Source organism: Abramis brama (assembly GCF_963993115.1).
Source record: "Abramis brama genome assembly, chromosome: 6".
Taxonomy (NCBI): Eukaryota; Metazoa; Chordata; class Actinopteri; order Cypriniformes; family Leuciscidae; genus Abramis; species Abramis brama.
In genome coordinates this window covers 8,492,881-8,511,583 of record NC_139968.1, presented here as the reverse complement: position 1 = coordinate 8,511,583, position 18,703 = coordinate 8,492,881, and the positions used below count along the sequence as shown (strand labels likewise).

General features: G+C 36.4%; 1 protein-coding gene across 1 annotated transcript; it reads right to left on the bottom strand.

Annotated features, from left to right (window-relative positions):
* Positions 1–6,324: 6,324 nt before the first annotated feature.
* arhgap19 (Rho GTPase activating protein 19) lies at positions 6,325–18,631 on the bottom strand. Its single transcript, XM_084117349.1, has 11 exons — positions 18,536–18,631; positions 15,812–16,086; positions 13,860–13,940; positions 11,990–12,199; positions 11,686–11,912; positions 11,522–11,608; positions 10,421–10,486; positions 10,105–10,281; positions 9,064–9,162; positions 8,775–8,886; positions 6,325–8,144 (listed from the first exon to the last, which is right to left on the bottom strand). The coding sequence occupies exons 1-10, from the start codon at positions 18,577–18,579 to the stop codon at positions 8,794–8,796; spliced, it is 1,359 nt and encodes a 452-aa protein (XP_083973475.1). The 5' UTR covers positions 18,580–18,631; the 3' UTR covers positions 6,325–8,144; positions 8,775–8,793.
* Positions 18,632–18,703: the final 72 nt, after the last annotated feature.

Genomic DNA, 18,703 nt, shown 5'->3' with positions numbered 1-18,703 from the left:
GATAACAGACCGCAGATCCCTCAGGAACAAGATTACTTGTTATTTTCTTCTCTCCGGGCTGTTTTCTGTCTGGTCTTTGTGCCGCGGTTGTCTTTCTTCAGTGGTTCCCCCTCTCTCTCTCTTTCTTTCCTCCAGGGTAGAGCTCTGGAAAAAAAGACAGACTCATACAATCTCCCACACGCGTCCTCCCTCATTCACATACAGGATTCATCCATCAAAGGACCTACAAATCACAGCTTCTGACTCCTCCCCGTCAATATTACACCCTCCAACGGTTTCTAACGGTCACACACACACTCACTCAGGCGCACACACTCACTCAGGCGCATGCACACACACACACACACACACACAAAGAGAGAGAGAAACACACACAGTCCCAGTAATGGGAGTCCTGCAGTCCAGAGAGGTGATGATCCTCTGGGTAATTACACTCTGCTGGTCTGGATGAGGAAGAGGAGGAAGAAGAGGCTGCAGAAACACAAGAACAAAAAGACTTTGCAGAATTACATCTTAAGGACAAAAATATTGCCTACTATGGCTCATGAACATAATATAAATATATATATATATATGCGGTCAAAAGTTTGGAGTAATTGCGATTTTTCAATGTTCTGAGTCTCTTATGCACTATTGATAGTAATTGAGCATCAAATCATATCAGAATGATTTCTGAAGGATCATGTGACACTGAAAACGAGTAATGATGCTGATCACGGGAATAAATTACATTTAACAATAAATTGAAATAGAAAACAGCAATTTTAAAATGTAATAATATTTCACAATATTACTGTTTTTCCTGTTTTATATTAATTGTTTTATTTGTAATTAACACAATTAAATTGATCGTATATGACCGGTTACATATATGGGCCATTCTACAGAATGAGTGCCATTTGCATGTAACTCTTCAAAATTAAACTTTATTATTTATCTTTTTGTTTTCAACACTGAATCTAATACTACACATATTTAACTATACAAAATGTGTACTGATCAATCTCAGATTACTTTATTTAAGTTTCTAAGCAGAAGATGGATGCATGTTTTCTCAGTCCTGTTACCAAAACTCATGTGCCGTTTAAAAACATGTCAATTAATTCCTTTGTTTTCCCCTTAAGAAAGTGCTTATTTTAAAGAAATGGTTGGTTAAATGTTCAAATAATTTATATTTGTGACTAAAAAAATCACTATATATGAAGGCAAGTTGTATTTCTTTAGATGAACACTGGGTAATCAGAAATGAACACCGTGTAATCAGGAATGAACACAGTGTCATCAGGAATGAACATTGGGTGACAGGAATGAACACAGTGTAATCGGGAATGAACACAGTGTAATCGGGAATGAACACAGTAATCAGGAATGAACATTGGGTGACAGGAATCAACACTGGGTGACAGGAATCAACACTGGGTGACAGGAATGAACACTGGGTGACAGGAATCAACACTGGGTAACAGGAATGAACACTGGGTAATCAGGAATGAACACTGGGTAATCAGGAATGAACACTGGGTGACAGGAATGAACACTGGGTGACAGGAATGAACACTGGGTAATCAGAAATGAACACCGTGTAATCAGGAATGAACACAGTGTCATCAGGAATGAACATTGGGTGACAGGAATGAACACAGTGTAATCGGGAATGAACACAGTGTAATCGGGAATGAACACAGTAATCAGGAATGAACATTGGGTGACAGGAATGAACACGGGGTGACAGGAATGAACACGGGGTAACAGGAATGAACACTGGGTAATCAGGAATGAACACGGGGTAACAGGAATGAACACTGGGTAACAGGAATGAACACAATGCAATCAGGAATGAACACTGGGTGACAGGAATGAACACTGGGTGACAGGAATGAACACAATGCAATCAGGAATGAACACCGTGTAATCAGGAATGAACACTGGGTAACAGGAATGAACACAGTGTAATCAGGAAACACAGTGTAATCAGTAATGAACACAGTGTAATCAGGAATGAACACAGTGTAATCAGGAATGAACAGTGTAATCAGGAATGAACACAGTGTAATCAGGAATGAACACAGTGTAATCAGTAATGAACACAGTGTAATCAGGAATGAATTCCTGTCACCCAGTGTTCATTCCTGATTACACTGTGTTCATTCCTGTTACCCAGTGTTCATTCCTGATGACACTGTGTTCATTCCTGTCACCCAGTGTTCATTCCTGTCACCCAGTGTTCATTCCTGATTACCCAGTGTTCATTCCTGTCACCCAGTGTTCATTCCTGTCACCCAGTGTTCATTCCTGATTACCCAGTGTTCATTCCTGTTACCCAGTGTTGATTCCTGTCACCCAGTGTTGATTCCTGTCACCCAGTGTTGATTCCTGTCACCCAGTGTTGATTCCTGTCACCCAGTGTTCATTCCTGATTACCCAGTGTTCATTCCTGTCACCCAGTGTTCATTCCTGATTACCCAGTGTTCATTCCTGTCACCCAGTGTTCATTTCTGTCACCCAGTGTTCATTCCTGATTACCCAGTGTTCATTCCTGATTACCCAGTGTTCATTCCTGTTACCCAGTGTTGATTCCTGTCACCCAGTGTTCATTCCTGTCACCCAGTGTTGATTCCTGTCACCCAGTGTTCATTCCTGATTACCCAGTGTTCATTCCTGTCACCCAGTGTTCATTCCTGTCACCCAGTGTTCATTCCTGTCACCCAGTGTTCATTCCTGTCACCCAGTGTTCATTCCTGATTACCCAGTGTTCCTTCCTGATTACCCAGTGTTCCTTCCTGTTACCCAGTGTTCATTCCTGATTACCCAGTGTTCCTTCCTGATTACCCAGTGTTCCTTCCTGTTACCCAGTGTTCATTCCTGTCACCCAGTGTTCATTCCTGATTACACTGTGTTCATTCCTGTCACCCAGTGTTCATTCCTGTTACCCAGTGTTCATTCCTGTCACCCAGTGTTCATTCCTGTTACCCAGTGTTCATTCCTGTCACCCAGTGTTCATTCCTGATTACACTGTTCATTCATGTTACCCAGTGTTCATTCCTGATTACACTGTGTTCATTCCTGTCACCCAGTGTTCATTCCTGTCACCCAGTGTTCATTCCTGATTACACTGTGTTCATTCCTGATTACACTGTGTTCATTCCTGTCACCCAGTGTTCATTCCTGTTACCCAGTGTTCATTCCTGATTACCCAGTGTTCATTCCTGTTACCCAGTGTTCATTCCTGTCACCCAGTGTTCATTCCTGATTACACTGTTCATTCATGTTACCCAGTGTTCATTCCTGATTACACTGTGTTCATTCCTGTCACCCAGTGTTCATTCCTGTCACCCAGTGTTCATTCCTGATTACACTGTGTTCATTCCTGATTACACTGTGTTCATTCCTGTCACCCAGTGTTCATTCCTGTTACCCAGTGTTCATTCCTGATTACACTGTGTTCATTCCTGATTACACTGTGTTCATTCCTGTCACCCAGTGTTCATTCCTGTTACCCAGTGTTCATTCCTGATTACCCAGTGTTCATTCCTGTTACCCAGTGTTCATTCCTGATTACACTGTGTTCATTCCTGATTACACTGTGTTCATTCCTGTCACCCAGTGTTCATTCCTGTTACCCAGTGTTCATTCCTGATTACCCAGTGTTCATTCCTGTTACCCAGTGTTCATTCCTGTCACCCAGTGTTCATTCCTGATTACACTGTGTAACAGGAATGAACACAGTGTAATCAGGAATGAACACTGGGAGACAGGAATGAACACTGGGTGACAGGAATGAACACAGTGTAATCAGGAATGAACACTGGGTGACAGAAATGAACAATGTGTGACAGGAATGAAGACAGTGTCATCAGGAATGAACACTGGGTAACAGGAATGAACACAGTGTAATCAGGAATGAACACTGGGTGACAGGAATGAACACAGTGTAATCAGGAATGAACAGTGTAATCAGGAATGAACACAGTGTCATCAGGAATGAACATAGTGTAATCAGGAATGAACACTGGGTAACAGGAATGAACAGTGTAATCAGGAATGAAGACTGGGTAACAGGAATGAACACAGTGTAATCAGGAATGAACATAGTGTAATCAGGAATGAACACAGTGTAATCAGGAATGAACACTGGGTGACAGGAATGAACACAGTGTAATCAGGAATGAACACAGTGTAATCAGTAATGAACACTGGGTAATCAGGAATGATTACCCAGTGTTCATTCCTGTTACTAAATTTGACTTTTTTTCTAAAAAACAACAACAACAAAACAACAACAAAAGTTAAACCACTGTTCTCTTTTCAGTTTTGTTTGGTCCATCATTTATCCAATCGTTTAATAAATTACATTATTAAATAATTGATAAACTTGAGGCTTGGATCTTCTTTAAAATGAAGGGGGAAAAAATGGCTTTGCGTTTTTTTAAAATAAATACTGGGTGACGGGAATGAACAATTGGTAACAGGAATGAATGAGCGTCCATATGTATGTGCATATGTGTGTGTGTGAGAGAGAGAGAGAGTGTACATGACCATGTGTGTTCATGAGATTTCTGTGTTGAAGGGATGTGCAATGTGCTTGTAGTACTTCACAGTAAAGGAGGTGGAAAGAGAAAGAAGGAGAGAGAGGAGAAGAGAGCTCTTTCGCTTGCAGGATGCCATGGGCGGGTGTTTCTGGCAACTGCATAGTATCGGTTCTCTCCATCTTCTACAAAAGATAAGAAAAAGGCACTTAGTGGTGGACTGGCTCCCTTTAAGTATGGTATTCACATTGTAAAACTAATCCTAAATGTCTACAACTTCAGTAATTTCAAATGTAAAATTTAAAAATCAAGTGAATAGTAATATTCACACTATTAAACCAACAAACCAGAGGACTCTACTCACTCCTGTTACTTTTACTCAGTCCTGTTATTTTCATGAGTAACAGGACGGAAAGTAACAGGATTGAGTTTCTACGCAAAAAAATTGCAAATACATGACAAATTGCCACATGTTGTACATGTTAATAGCATAAGGACACTGAGCAAATTCTAGTGACTTGCCTAAAGTTAATATTTTTTAAATAAATAATTAACATTGAAGACATAATTTAGGTAACAGGACAATATGTTTAGATTGACATTCTCAGTCATAGTTTTTCATAAAATATTCACAATTTCATAAAATATACAGAAATTAAAATGAGAGGACTTACTGTTGGTCTTCTCATGGCCTGCATAAGATGATGATGCAACTTCCTGTTGAAAATGTCTAACAGGGTAACAGGACTGAGTGAAAACCTGAGGACACGACTAAAGGTGTATTTTATATGACGTATTATTGATTTCTTATGGAAAAAAATATATTTAAAGCATAGATGGGATATGGAGTAAATTTTGATTTTTAGAAAGATTGAATTATATTTCATAGTAAAGTTTAGGTTTAGATAGTGGAGACATAAATGCAATTTTTTTTTAGTGTTCTTGGTAGTTTTTATTAATGTTTTAAATATTATATTTTAAATTTGCATTTAGATTAATGTTCAGGACACTTTGCTTAATAATAAAGTGTATTTTACACTTTAATACATAAACAATTTCGTTGATGTTTAAAAATTAATCAATCGATAAATATCTAATATTCAAACAAAATTGTTTAAGATATCTCTAAAAACTGCACCTTTTTAAACATTACATAAAGGCTTGTCTTATTTGCATGGTTTGATGAAAATATAAATTAACCATTTAGTAAACTAGACAAGTAAACTAGTAAAATGTACTTTTAACGATATAGATCAAATCAGACATTTTTCTGAAAGCAAATCTGATTTTGTTTACCACATAAAGCCCGTTTACCACAGACCGAGTATAAAATCATTTGACTAATAATAACGAAGACTCCGCCTGAAGAAAATGATTTTCAGATTCTCCTGCAGTAAGGGAAATAACCGATGATGAAAAGAAAAGGTTGAAAATAACTAAAACTGTTCCGATACCTCATCACAAACTGCTTGCCAAAGCGAGTGCATTTATTTAGGACACTCGCCGCTCAGGGAATATGATCATTTATCTCTGACAGCGGAAATCTTTTAGCTGTGTTTTTGAAATTACTTCAAGTATATTTGTGATGATTACCAATAGAAACCAAGCGACAATCGTGATACAATCATATTTCTGTCAGCAGCGCAAGTGCCGGTCATGAGTTGAGCTCCAGTGACCTCTAGTGGAGAGCCCTGGAACTGCTATCTATCTATCTATCTATCTATCTATCTATCTATCTATCTATCTATCTATCTATCTATCCAGAAAAAAAGAAGAAAAAAAAACAAGTTACAATTCAGCTGGTAAAAGTTTTAATAAAAAAAATGATCACGTACAAAAAACAAACGTTTCACAGATCACATAGATTTTTTTTAAAATCCTCCAGTTTTAACTACTGTAACATTAAAAAGTCAAAAAAAGGAAAATATAAACCTTTTAATTTGAAAGCGTAAAAAAAAAAAAAAAAGTGGTTTATGCCAAATCAATGAATTTCCCAGTTTGTTGCATAACATTTTTCAGTAGATGCCAAAACCTGCCCAACTTCCACATCTCCCCACACACACACACAATAATTACACAAATCATCCCATTTAACAATTACACAATGCAAATGATACATTTTTGGCACCTACAACCTATCAAAAACTGAAAATAAAAATAGACAGAGCGCTAAAAACACTTTAAGAACTGCTTCTTACTGTGAAAAGTTGTTCCAGTTTCTACATTTGTAAACGTCCATCATCAGCACCCTATATTAAACTTCACACAGCTTGTACCATGTTAAAAGATGGGCTTGTTTAGTTTATTTACTGGTGTTTTCCAAACATTAAGAGACAGTTCACCCAAAAATGGAAATTCTGTCATCATTTACTCGCCCTAAAGTCGTTCAAAACCTGTATGATATTGAAGAATGTAGGGAATTAAAACAGTTTCTGGCCCTAATTGACTTCCATAATATATCAATTAGTAGTATAGTCAATTAGGGCCAGAAATAGATGGATGACAGAATTTCCATTTTTGGGTGAACTGTCTCTTTTGCAACATTTTAGGCTTAAAATACAGATTTTGGAAAGCCATGTTTGTGTATTAAAATGGCAAATACTAACAAAAATGACAGAGTAATCCAGCAGTAGGAAAATACATCTGTTATGTAGAGCAATCTATATGCAAGGAAGTGACGTCACAGCACTTTGAGGAGTAACACATGACAGGATCAAAGCCAAACCAGCATTAACAGTAATTCCTTCCACAACATCCTTTAATTCCCACAGGTCCCAGCACAAACTTACACACGGCACATTCCCGCTGATCAAATCACAGCCCCAATTACCATCCTTCCCATAATCCCACACTCCTAACTTACACAAACCTTCAAAACACATCACAAAGACCCTTGACACGCAACAAACCCCTAGGAATAAAACGTAACAGCTTTTCATTGAGAAGCATGACTGCTTTGAGCACTTCTCACCATATGAATTATGGAAAATCACTAAATATTGTACAAAAATGCATCAATCTCCTTGACTTAGTGGTCAAATTGCATGGAAAACTGCTGATGATTTACAACAAAAAAGTTTAAAATAAATCACAGTCATCCTGTTCTAGTCACAAAATGTCGTATTTTGAATGTTCACAGTGTTATTAAGACAATTATATATATGTAAACAAATACCAGTTGCTGTAAATAACAGTAATGCAATTTTGTGAGTAAATGTTGTCAATCGTTCTCTTGACGTTTGATTACAGCATGGAGTGTGTGATTAGCGTACGGCACAGATATCAGCACACATTTCCACACACACACACACAAATATATTTACACATATACAGACTGCAAATAAATGAGCTCAAAGAGCAAGTGTTATCACGGGTCAGCTGAAAACTCCCAGTGTAACTGACTAGTGGTTTGCCCATGCACACCTGATGAAACGGCTCAAAACTCTGCAGCGGATTAAAAAAAGAAGAGGAACAAAAGTGTCACATTAAATGAAAATTAGTCCCAACATTTAGTATGTTAAAACAATTCAGAATATAAAAATATAAATAAAATAATTAGGATAAAACTATCTCCTCTGGTGGTTTAGGATGAAGTCTTCTGCTCGGGCTGAATTCACACTACACACAAAAACAACACAGTTACATAGATATTACATTTAGAACCAATTCACACATGTGAAATAAATAATTACAATTAAATTACCATAAATAAATAAATATCACTTGTGAAATAAAACAAAGCAAATAAAAATAAATGACACTTTAAATAAGAAAACTAAAAAAAAATTAATAATTTAAAAAAAAATTAAAACAAAAATGAATATCACTAAAACAAAGCAAAAAAATAATAAAAAAATAAAAATAAATGACACTTTAAATAAAAAATAAATAAAAAAATATTTTGAAAAAAGTAAATAAAATAAGTAAAAAAGTAAAACAAACAAGACGTGAACAAAAAAAATAAATAAATAACAAATAAAGAAAAAATCATAGCAAAAATATATATATGTAACTTTTGAAATAAAACAAAAACAAATAAAATAAAATTAATTTCACACCTTATGTTTTGTTGAAAAACAAAACACAAATTGAAACTTAATAAAAAATAAAACAAAAACAACTAAACAAACAAGTAAGTAAATAAATAAATAAAACATTTTGGGGGAAAGAAAAAAACAAACAAAAAAACAAAAACAAAACCAAATGTCCAAATAAATCGAGAGTCAGTGTCAGTGTTTCGGTGCTCACCTCCTCCTCTTCCTCTTCCTCAGCTCTCTGTCCCACAGCTGAGGTTCTCCTTCCCCGGAGGAGTCACTCGCCCTCTCCTGTCCACCGCAGGCTGGCTCCCCAAAACCTTCCTCTGCGTTTAAACACAGCAGCATTCATCACACACCCGCGTCACACACACTCTTTCAAGCGCTGGATTGGTGGGTTTGCTACAGTGTGACTTTATAGTACAATCCCTTTAAACCAGCAAAGCTTGTATGGCTTTGAGTTAGAGGACACATGATGTGTGTGTGTGAGAGAGTGATCTGACCTTGATGACACTGCCGAAGGAGCGCGAGCGTGTGTGTTTTTTACTGGTCGGAGTGGTATTCTCGCTGGCAGGGGTCACGGGGGTCGACTGCTTGCCGAGCTGAAAGCAGATCACAGCAGAAGCAAAAACACATTTCTCCAAACATGTACAATAACAGAAAAAAACACCTCTGTTGCCATTAGTATCATAATAATAATCAACAACAATAAGCATGATTTGTTTTTAAATAAATCACAAATTATAAATAAATCACTACTAAAAAAAGTATGTCCTATAATAATAGCATGATCTACTTTCATTTTCAAAAAACAAACAAACAAATAATTAATAAATAATAATAATAATATTGATGAATATTGTTTGGTTTTAAAAATAATCTAAAATAATTATTGCAAAAATGTATGCTAACAGAATAAAAAGTGCCATCTCAAGGAATCTGCTGCCATAAGTATAATATTAATACGTATTATTATCTTAATAGTGTTAATGATGATAATAATAATAATAATAATAATAATAAGCACAATTTTTTTCTTTTTTTATAAATCACAAAATGACTAAAACAAAAATGTACACTAACAAAATAAAATTTTATAATATTAATAATTAATATTATTATTATTAGTATAAATAAGTATACAGTAAGTACATAAGTATAAGTGTCCCTCTTCATTTTTGGGTCCCATCTGGTACCTTTGTGGTCAAAAGTGATTTTTTCAGGAAAATCAATGTAATATATATATTATTTTTTTTCAGTAATTATTTTTATTATTTAGAATTATATGATACCATGCAATATTTATAATTATGTTTTGAAATACAAAAACCCTACATTTTTCAATAAATGCAAAATTTCACTTTAAAAATTTCGACTTTAAAACCATTCAACTAATTACAGCAAAAATGTATATATATATATATATATATAATATAATACAACTAATAATAAAAGCAACCTCAATGAATCTACGATCATTAGTATAATAAAACAGATCAACCCTCTCCCAGAAGACATGAAGCCGGAGCCGTGCGCTCTCTCACCTGTCGGATGAGCTTCTTCTTCTTGGCGGAGTGTGGCATGTTGTCGGTGACGTGTTGATAGAGCTCTCGGAGCGCCTCTTCTGTGTGGTTCTCTGAGTCCAGCCCCACTCGTGCTCCGCTCCTCTTACACGCCGTCACCAGAGGAGACACGCTGACCGCCAGCAGCTCCAGATCATCCTACAGCCAGAGAGAGGAGTGATAACTGCAGTCTAGAAGCGAACTCACACCAGTTCATTTATAGGACTGACAGTGTGAACGCAGCCATGGCTCAATCAGGGCTTAGATTGGCTTTAGGAGGAGCATAAACGGCACAAACCTTGGAGTGAATAATTTTGGTGTTGGCGAACTGAAGTCTGGCGTGTTCCCGCAGATACGCTGGTGCCTTGACATGAGAGAAGACAACAGAAGACCGTTTCATTTCACAATCGGGGAGTAAAACACACATACACATCACTTAAACGTCACGGCAGTGGTGTTTTTGTTAACTAAAACTGTTACAAATTGTCTTCAAGAATTAAAATAAAGCTGAATTTCAAAAAAATGAGATTTTTCAACTTCAACTAGCCAAGGCTCGACCGGGCTCTACATTAACGCTTAATGTCGAGCCTTGACTAGTTTAAGTTGAAAAATCTCATTTTTTTGAAATTCAGCTTTATTTTAATTAAGCTTTTGAATCAAAAAAACAAAAAAAAACACAGAAACTCAGTTAACGTACTGCGGTAAAACATTCAAAATGTGGAGTTTTTACATTTAAAACATATGATAAAGTTAAGCAACATCACATGACCAAGAGTGCCGTTTTCCTGAATACCATCACGTGACACTGATTTAATATGACTGTTTTTCATATGACAGTTCTAAAAGCAAGTAGTTAATATTAGTCACTTACATTTTAGACGCAATATTGACAGTTTTTGTTCTATTTCAGCAGCGAAAATAGTTCCAAACAAAGATCACAGCAGAACCTCAGCGCAACACTGACCGCGTTTCCAATGAAGCGCTTATTGCCACGGCAACATTTCTCATGCAAGTTGTTCAACTAATATTTGGATTCTATTTTATTTCAGCTTTATTCAATTTTACAGAAAAGTTTTTAATAGTTTTGGTTTCAGTTAACGATAATAAACCTGACGAACAAAATAACTAAAAAACTGAACTAAATATGTTTAAGCTGAAGTACTAAAATGAATAAACCTGGAATAAAAATAAATTAAAGCTAAATAGAAATATATATATATATATAAAAAAGTGACAAAAGCACATAACAAAATTAATAAAACAAACTAAAATTAAAATAATCTGAAAATATTAAAAGGAAATATTAACAAAAACTATAATAGATATATAAATAGTACTAAAAAAAATACTAATATTGTACCAGATAAAAAGGCTGCATTTGGAAAAGAGGAAAAAGTACCCGAAAGATCTTCTGTGAGTGTTTGATGAGAAAAGCCATGCCGCTGTTCAGCTTCTTCAGGTTCTCCTGAAGGTCACTGGCATTCATCTGCAGAAAGCAACACATGAATCATGACGTATGCTTGGACGTTTAACAACTTTAAATAAAGGAAACCAACGCCATACGTTCTTGGGCCAGATGACGTGTGGGGCGAACATGAGCGCGAGGTTGTGCGCAGACATCTTGTTCTTGTCCTGTTGTTTGGCGGTGTGATAGAGCAGGTCCAGCAGGAGCTTGAGGAGCGTTCGGTTAGCCGTGGGCAGCAGGAGCAGGAGCAGCTGCAGCGCCTCGATCTGACGCTCCTTATCCGGCAGACTCGTCTTATTCCCGCGCTCGTCGAACAGGTTCAGCTCTGCGGAGAAGAGCAGATGGAGCTCCGTCAGGAAGTGTGAAGGGAGCGTGAGTGAGGTGTTGGGGAAGCGGACGGACCTGTGATCTTCAGGTGAGCGTGTAGGTGTCGCTGCGTCAGCAGGGGCTCGGGCAGTTCTCCCAGAAAGCCTTTGAGGAGCGTGGCCACGTCATTGGGATGGAAGTCACCGGAGGCGAAGTCAATGTCGGCCCCCCCGTTGAGCTGCTCCCTCAACATCTGCTGTCTCAGGCTGTTCCCAGGGACCCGGAAAAGACCCTCGACATGCAGATCTGCAGGAAAGCAACAGACCGAACGGCTCAGTTTATTGGGCTGCACGACATTGGGAAAGACGGACACTGCAATATTTAGATTTTCTGCGATGTACAGTATAAGCGATATGAAAACAATTTCACCAGATGACTTATCCCTCTGGTGCTCTTTTATTTCAGTGAAATGAATGTACTATATTTTGGGTCAATAACGTTTTTTTTTTAAGGGGATTTTTATGATACTAAATTATATTTATGCAGTGGTTATAATGCGTGTTTTGAGCATATACCTGAAAATTGTCATAAATTTTGAATGCTTTAGAGCACAGATTAAGTTTGGCCTCTTTTGACATTTGGCAGATTATTGCTGAAGTGAAAAGTTTTAAAAAATGTTAAACAAGTTTAATTTTATAGTTATGGGGAAAAAAAATGGAAAAAAAAATATACTATTTTCAGTTTTAATATGAAATATATATTTTTCAAAACATTTATTACTCTAAAACTGTGAGAAATCCAAAGCCATGAATCTAAACAAGTTGTGTTCCAAATGTGAGGTTGATATCTCAAGAAATTAGCTTTCAGTATGATTTTGTTTGGGTGCAGTACCAGACGTTTCCACTAGATGAAATTCGTCTTGCATTTCTCATTTTTGACTGCGAGGAGCACAAGTGTGACTATTTTTTTCAGGATCATTTAACCTTTTCGAATCATGGCCATTTTTTTTTCACTTAGCAAGTGCCAAAACATTTACCAAGTTTCATATCATTCCGATAAAGCCAAAAATTTAACAAAACGAAAAAATAAATAAATGTAAAAAAATGACAGAAGAGGATCAGACAACTTATATAGCTCTATTCAGAAGAATAAATAATGATTTTGTAGGGCAGTACATCTGCATAGAAAAAAAAAACGCTTAAAAACGAGCGCGAACTAGGGCTGCACGATTATGACACATCAAATTTTTTTGCTTTTCCTTTTGTATCAAGCAGCAAAAAAGTTGAAGCACGGCGTGTTTGAGTTCATTTGTTTTACTCGACATTGCACATGCAGTGATTTAACTATGCACACATTTGTTAGCCTAGAACTCTAGACGCACCCTAGTGGCAGCAAAATTTATTTTGCAGCCAGTGTGGTCTAGCAACTCTCCATTGACTTTCGAGCTGGAAAAACCAAACTCAGGTCAAGCCAATCACATTGTGTATAGAGTAGGCGGGGCGGGCTTAACATAATGGCTTTGGCCGCGACTCTGGAGGACTTGGAGTAAAGCTTTTCTTTGAGAAAAGAGCAAAGAACGGCACTTAAGTCATTCTTAATAAAAAAGGAAGATGTGTTCGGAGTTTTGCCGACTGGATACGGCAAAAGTTTAATATACCAACTAGCCTTCTTTGTTGCTCTGGTTGGTTGCAGCGCTATCCTATTGCGTGCAGAGGGATTTTGAGAGGCAACCGTTTTTCCCGCCCCTCGGATTGAGCCGTGCCAATGGTGAGTTGCCAGACCTAACATCTTGATGTAGGTCTGGCTTGCCAGGCTACACATCTGTTGCCATTCAGTGTAATTCCACAAGCAAATCACTTGAAAAGCAATCAACGCAATCAGGAATTTCAAGTAAGAGCAAGAAATTTGGGCATAGTTTCACTAACGTGACCGGACCATTGTTCTTGATTAAATATCCTGGACTTACTTTTGCTGAGGTACATGATGAGTTGATATATGTGGGCTATTCCTTCCTCCGTGAGGGGCATGCCAAACACAACACCTTTATCTGCGAAACAAAGAAAAGATTTTTTACAATGAATCCTCTCTCCAATAATAAACATCTCCAATCACTGTTTTTTTTAGCTTGCTCACTGGGAATTTGAAGGCAACATTCCCTGCATAAATTATACTTTATTTGTTGTAAAAACGGCTAAATAAATAATAAATTTGACATCAAAATGTTTCTATTCAGCTGTATAAACTAGTCTGAAGTCAGCTTAAATATGCTGTCAGCTTAATACAAAATAAATATGCTCCTGAAAATATTTTAATAATTTGCATTGTCTTCAGTGCAATTACAGAGGGATTTCAATATATAATGAACTTATTAAATGTGTCATGGAATATTGCAATACATAATAAAAGCAAAATGAAATGCATACATAAATAAGGCCTGAAATACTTTCACTTAAAATGTTAAATACTCATTTAATGATAAACCTAATGAATTATGAAATTAAATATACCTTGAAAATAAATGCAATGTATTTATTTATGTAAAATGCCAAATTTATGCATCATGCATATTTCATTTCAAGGGTACACTACGGTTATTGAAAGAAGTCTGTCTCTTCTGCTCACCGAGGCTTTATTTGATAAAAATATACTGTAAAACTGTAATATTCTGAGGGCCTTAGAGGACAAAACTGTGAAGCTTTCGAGCACAGACTTAATATTGGTCTCATTTTAAAGAGGAGCCTTGACAGATTGACAGATAATTGTTGAAGTGAAAGTAGTAAAAGCAAAAGTGAAAAAAGTAAGAGGTTTAAGCTTATGAAAATTATTTATGAACATTATTTTATATAAAATATATATTTAGTAAAACATGCTGAACTCAAAAACTGCTAGAAAATCAAAGCCATAAATCTAAACAAGTATTTATATAAAAAAAAGAAAAAAAGAAGAAGCTTTTAGAAAGATTTTGTGTGGGTGCAGTACCAAACTTTTTTCCATTAGATGCCAGCAGGATTTGTCATTTGCAGTACAGCAGATTTTTTCTCTCTCAAATATTACACACACACACACAATTATTTCAGTACACACATACACCACACTCTAACATCCATACCAACACACCTACACACTTATAGCTGCATAATTTATCCAAGTGTCTCCATTATACACAGAAGCAGAAAACAGGAAAATAGAGAATATTTGTTTTATAAGCCAAAACTGAGAAAATGACGCCATCTTGTAAAAAAAAAAGTAAAAGTTTCCATTTTGAAGCTTTGCCAACAGAATGAGGGCCGAGTGCATCAGTTTCAATGGGGACATTTTTGCGTCCTTAAGGTCCCAACTGGAACTAGTTTGTGTACGTAGTGTAAAATAGATTTATGAAAGGAAATGAGGGTGAAATAGTAAAATTCCAATAAAAATACACACTTGTGCCAAAATGTATGCAGTTGGCTATAACACAGGCACAATTATGAAAAAAATGAAAAAGACAATAAAGTCTTTAAGGGGTTAAGATCGTATTTAGGGTCAAATTTGTTGAATTACTTCTATACTTGAGTCTTCCTTTGATTTGGGAACCAAATACTATTGGTCACACATTGAAACCATTTGTTTCACCCATTACTGTTGGCTAGCCGGTAATGAATCTAGAGCTGGCCGGTCAATAGCAGGAGCCGACGGCAGGAAACTAACTTGAGGAGCGATCAGACAACTTCCCAAAACAGATGATCCAATTCTCACTCTGAAGGTTGCTCAATAGATTCAGTCAATAGAGTCTGAAGTCTTCCCGCAGAAGAATCACCAACATTATGAGCTCAAAGGCATATTGACAATTTGTCCAACGCATGAGGAATAATTTATGCAGGCAGAAATGGAAAAAAGCTAAACAAGGAAACTAGCTACAACTCCCCAAAACCTGCTGACCTTTGCGTTTGAGGAAGTTGAACGAGCGGAAGAAGCCTCCCGCCGCAGTGCCGTTGGGAGTCTTGGGCTCCTCGTCCAGTAACTGTGAGAATTCGGCTCCGGGGAGGTCGAGGAGGCGCGTGATGTTGCTCAGCACCAGCTCGGTGAAGGCCTCGGGTCGCTCGTGACGCAGCTTCTCCACGAAGAAGTCCGGGTTGAAGATGATGGGCGGGCGACCGTCTCCACCGCCGTCCGTTTCTGACTCATGACTGTTCACAACGTTGCACACCGTGCCCCTATGAACACACAAGCATGACTTAATGACATTATGCCCATTTTTATAGTTCACATAGCTATTCATTTATTCAAAAAACATTAAAAATGTCATTTAAACAAACAACTAGGCATGTCATGATTATGAATTTTGTGCTGACGATTAATAGTAATATAAATTAGGGATGCACCGATATGAACATTTTGGCCAATACTGATAACCGATAACTCTTTATATTTGAAAGTCGATAACCGATATATTGGCTGATAACCGATAGCCTAACTCTTTATATTTGAAAGTCGATAACCGATATATTGGCCGATAACCGATAACTCTTTATATTTGAAAGTCGATAACCGATATATTGGCTGATAACCGATAGCCTAACTCTTTATATTTGAAAGTCGATAACCGATATATTGGCCGTTAACCGATAACTCTTTATATTTGAAAGTCGATAACCGATATATTGGCTGATAACCGATAGCCTAACTCTTTATATTTGAAAGTCGATAACCGATATATTGGCCGTTAACCGATAACTCTTTATATTTGAAAGTCGATAACCGATATATTGGCCGTTAACCGATAACTCTTTATATTTGAAAGTCGATAACCGATATATTGGCCGTTAACCGATAACTCTTTATATTTGAAAGTCGATAACCGATATATTGGCTGATAACCGATAGCCTAACTCTTTATATTTGAAAGTCGATAACCGATATATTGGCCGTTAACCGATAACTCTTTATATTTGAAAGTCGATAACCGATATATTGGCCGATAAATCTAAATCTTTTATCTATTTATTTTTTTATTTTTGAGAGCCTGATTACAAAAACGAAAGTCTCACCATTAAAATCCACATCTCAAACACAATTATAACGCTCTCATTATGATTTTATGTAGCCGATATGACAGACTTGCGCAGAACACGTTACACTTTCCTTTTTGAAGCGATTTCTATCATATTTCAAGCAATTCAAAACCATCTGAAGGAAATATTATTTATCGGTTTTAATATATCGGCCAAATGTTCTTATTGTGCCGATAACAATAACATTAAAAATAAACATACATTGATATGTGTTGGCAGATATATCGTGCATCCCTAATACAAATAATTGCGATTAACAATTGTATTCTGTCACTTACAGTGTAAGCCTAATACGTATTTGTTTACCTGGAATTGTATATTATAATATAGTAAAAATTATAATAAAACAGGCCCATATAATTTACATTAAAGTTGTGGAAAATAATTATATTTCTATTTACTTTTTATTAATATTTGAAAACATTTGTCACGTAGAGCTTAAAAAAACGCAGGAATAAAACAGAAAATGTTAGTCGAGATCAATACTATCTGATAATTTAAACAAAACAAGCTGATGTAAAACGTGCAAAGCAGCTATCCAATTTTATGATTTAATAATTAATGATATTTGTGCAAAACTTTTAAAATAGAAACATATATTTAAAAACGTTTTCAAATTAATTTCTTTACACTCATATATATTTAAGATGTAACGTTAAGGAAAATATGTTATTTCTTTTTACTTGATGGTTTACACCACAATGACATCAAGCTGAATTTGAACTTCAAAATGGTAGAAATTGCCATGTGCGTTTCAAACTAGATTTTTTCCTTTTCTTTTGAAGGCCATTAACTGTAAATGAACATATACAGCCTAAATTGTCCTTTTATTCAGCAAAGCTAGTGATGGAAGGAAGCCTTGAATGAAGAATCAAGAGCTTGAACTTTCAAATGACTTCAGAGCAAGTAACGATATGATGGTGATTCTGAGGGTTTTAATACACAAAAGACTCCATAATGACTGGATTTTAGCATAGGATGTCATTTTGTTGTCATTTTAACATAAAATGATCGGTTGTTCTTCTATAATTGGTCTTTTTCTGTAGTTGGCATTTGACTTTACCCAGCATCACAATGGTAAAACGCTTAGAAAACATGTAAGTTAAGAGAGAGTCTGTCTGAATCCTACTGTCAGTGTCACTTGAGTTCATTCTAGTTTCGATGGCAGTGAAAAGTACAGTGATTGTTCATCAGATGGTAATACCATGGTACTATCACACCCAGAAAGATTCACATTCGTTTTGCAAAGGAATTTACATGATTGTACACGGCTCTTCAAAGAATACCATGGTATTTTATGTTTATGCCCATTCAAAATTACGACTATATCGATATATGTATCTCTATAACTCTATATATAACTACAGTAACTCAGGTTATGTGGCAGGAACCGTTGTTACAGTGTTATTTTTAGTGTTATTTGCGTTTCATACTGTAACAGGCACAACTCATTTCGTATAAGAAACTACGTTTCTACCTCAGTGCTCCTACCCAGCAGTTTCTTTGCAGGTATTCAAAAATCTACATATTTTATTGTATTTTCAGACTTTGTACATTAAGCGAAGATTTTTGGTAAATAAATACAGGTTACCTTCTGTCTCGTTTATTTACATCGGTGTCTTTCTCCGCGGCCATCTTTCATCTTCAGTTTGAATCCGCCGCTGCCGAGGCGTTAACTGACGCTTAATCATGATTGGGCAGTGAGGGGAAAGTGGGAGGAGCTCTGGAGCCAGGCGGGTTTTCTGAGCGCTGATTGGTC

Excerpts from the sequence above, each read along its gene's own strand:
- arhgap19 (XM_084117349.1), bottom strand. The coding sequence starts at position 18,579 with ATGGCCGCGGAGAAAGACACCGATGTAAATAAACGAGACAGAAG. Across the intron at positions 16,087-18,535 it reads GTAAATAAACGAGACAGAAG|GGGCACGGTGTGCAACGTTG; the intron begins GTAACCTGTATT and ends GTGTGTTCATAG. Across the intron at positions 11,913-11,989 it reads CGCTCACCTGAAGATCACAG|AGCTGAACCTGTTCGACGAG; the intron begins GTCCGTCCGCTT and ends TCTTCTCCGCAG.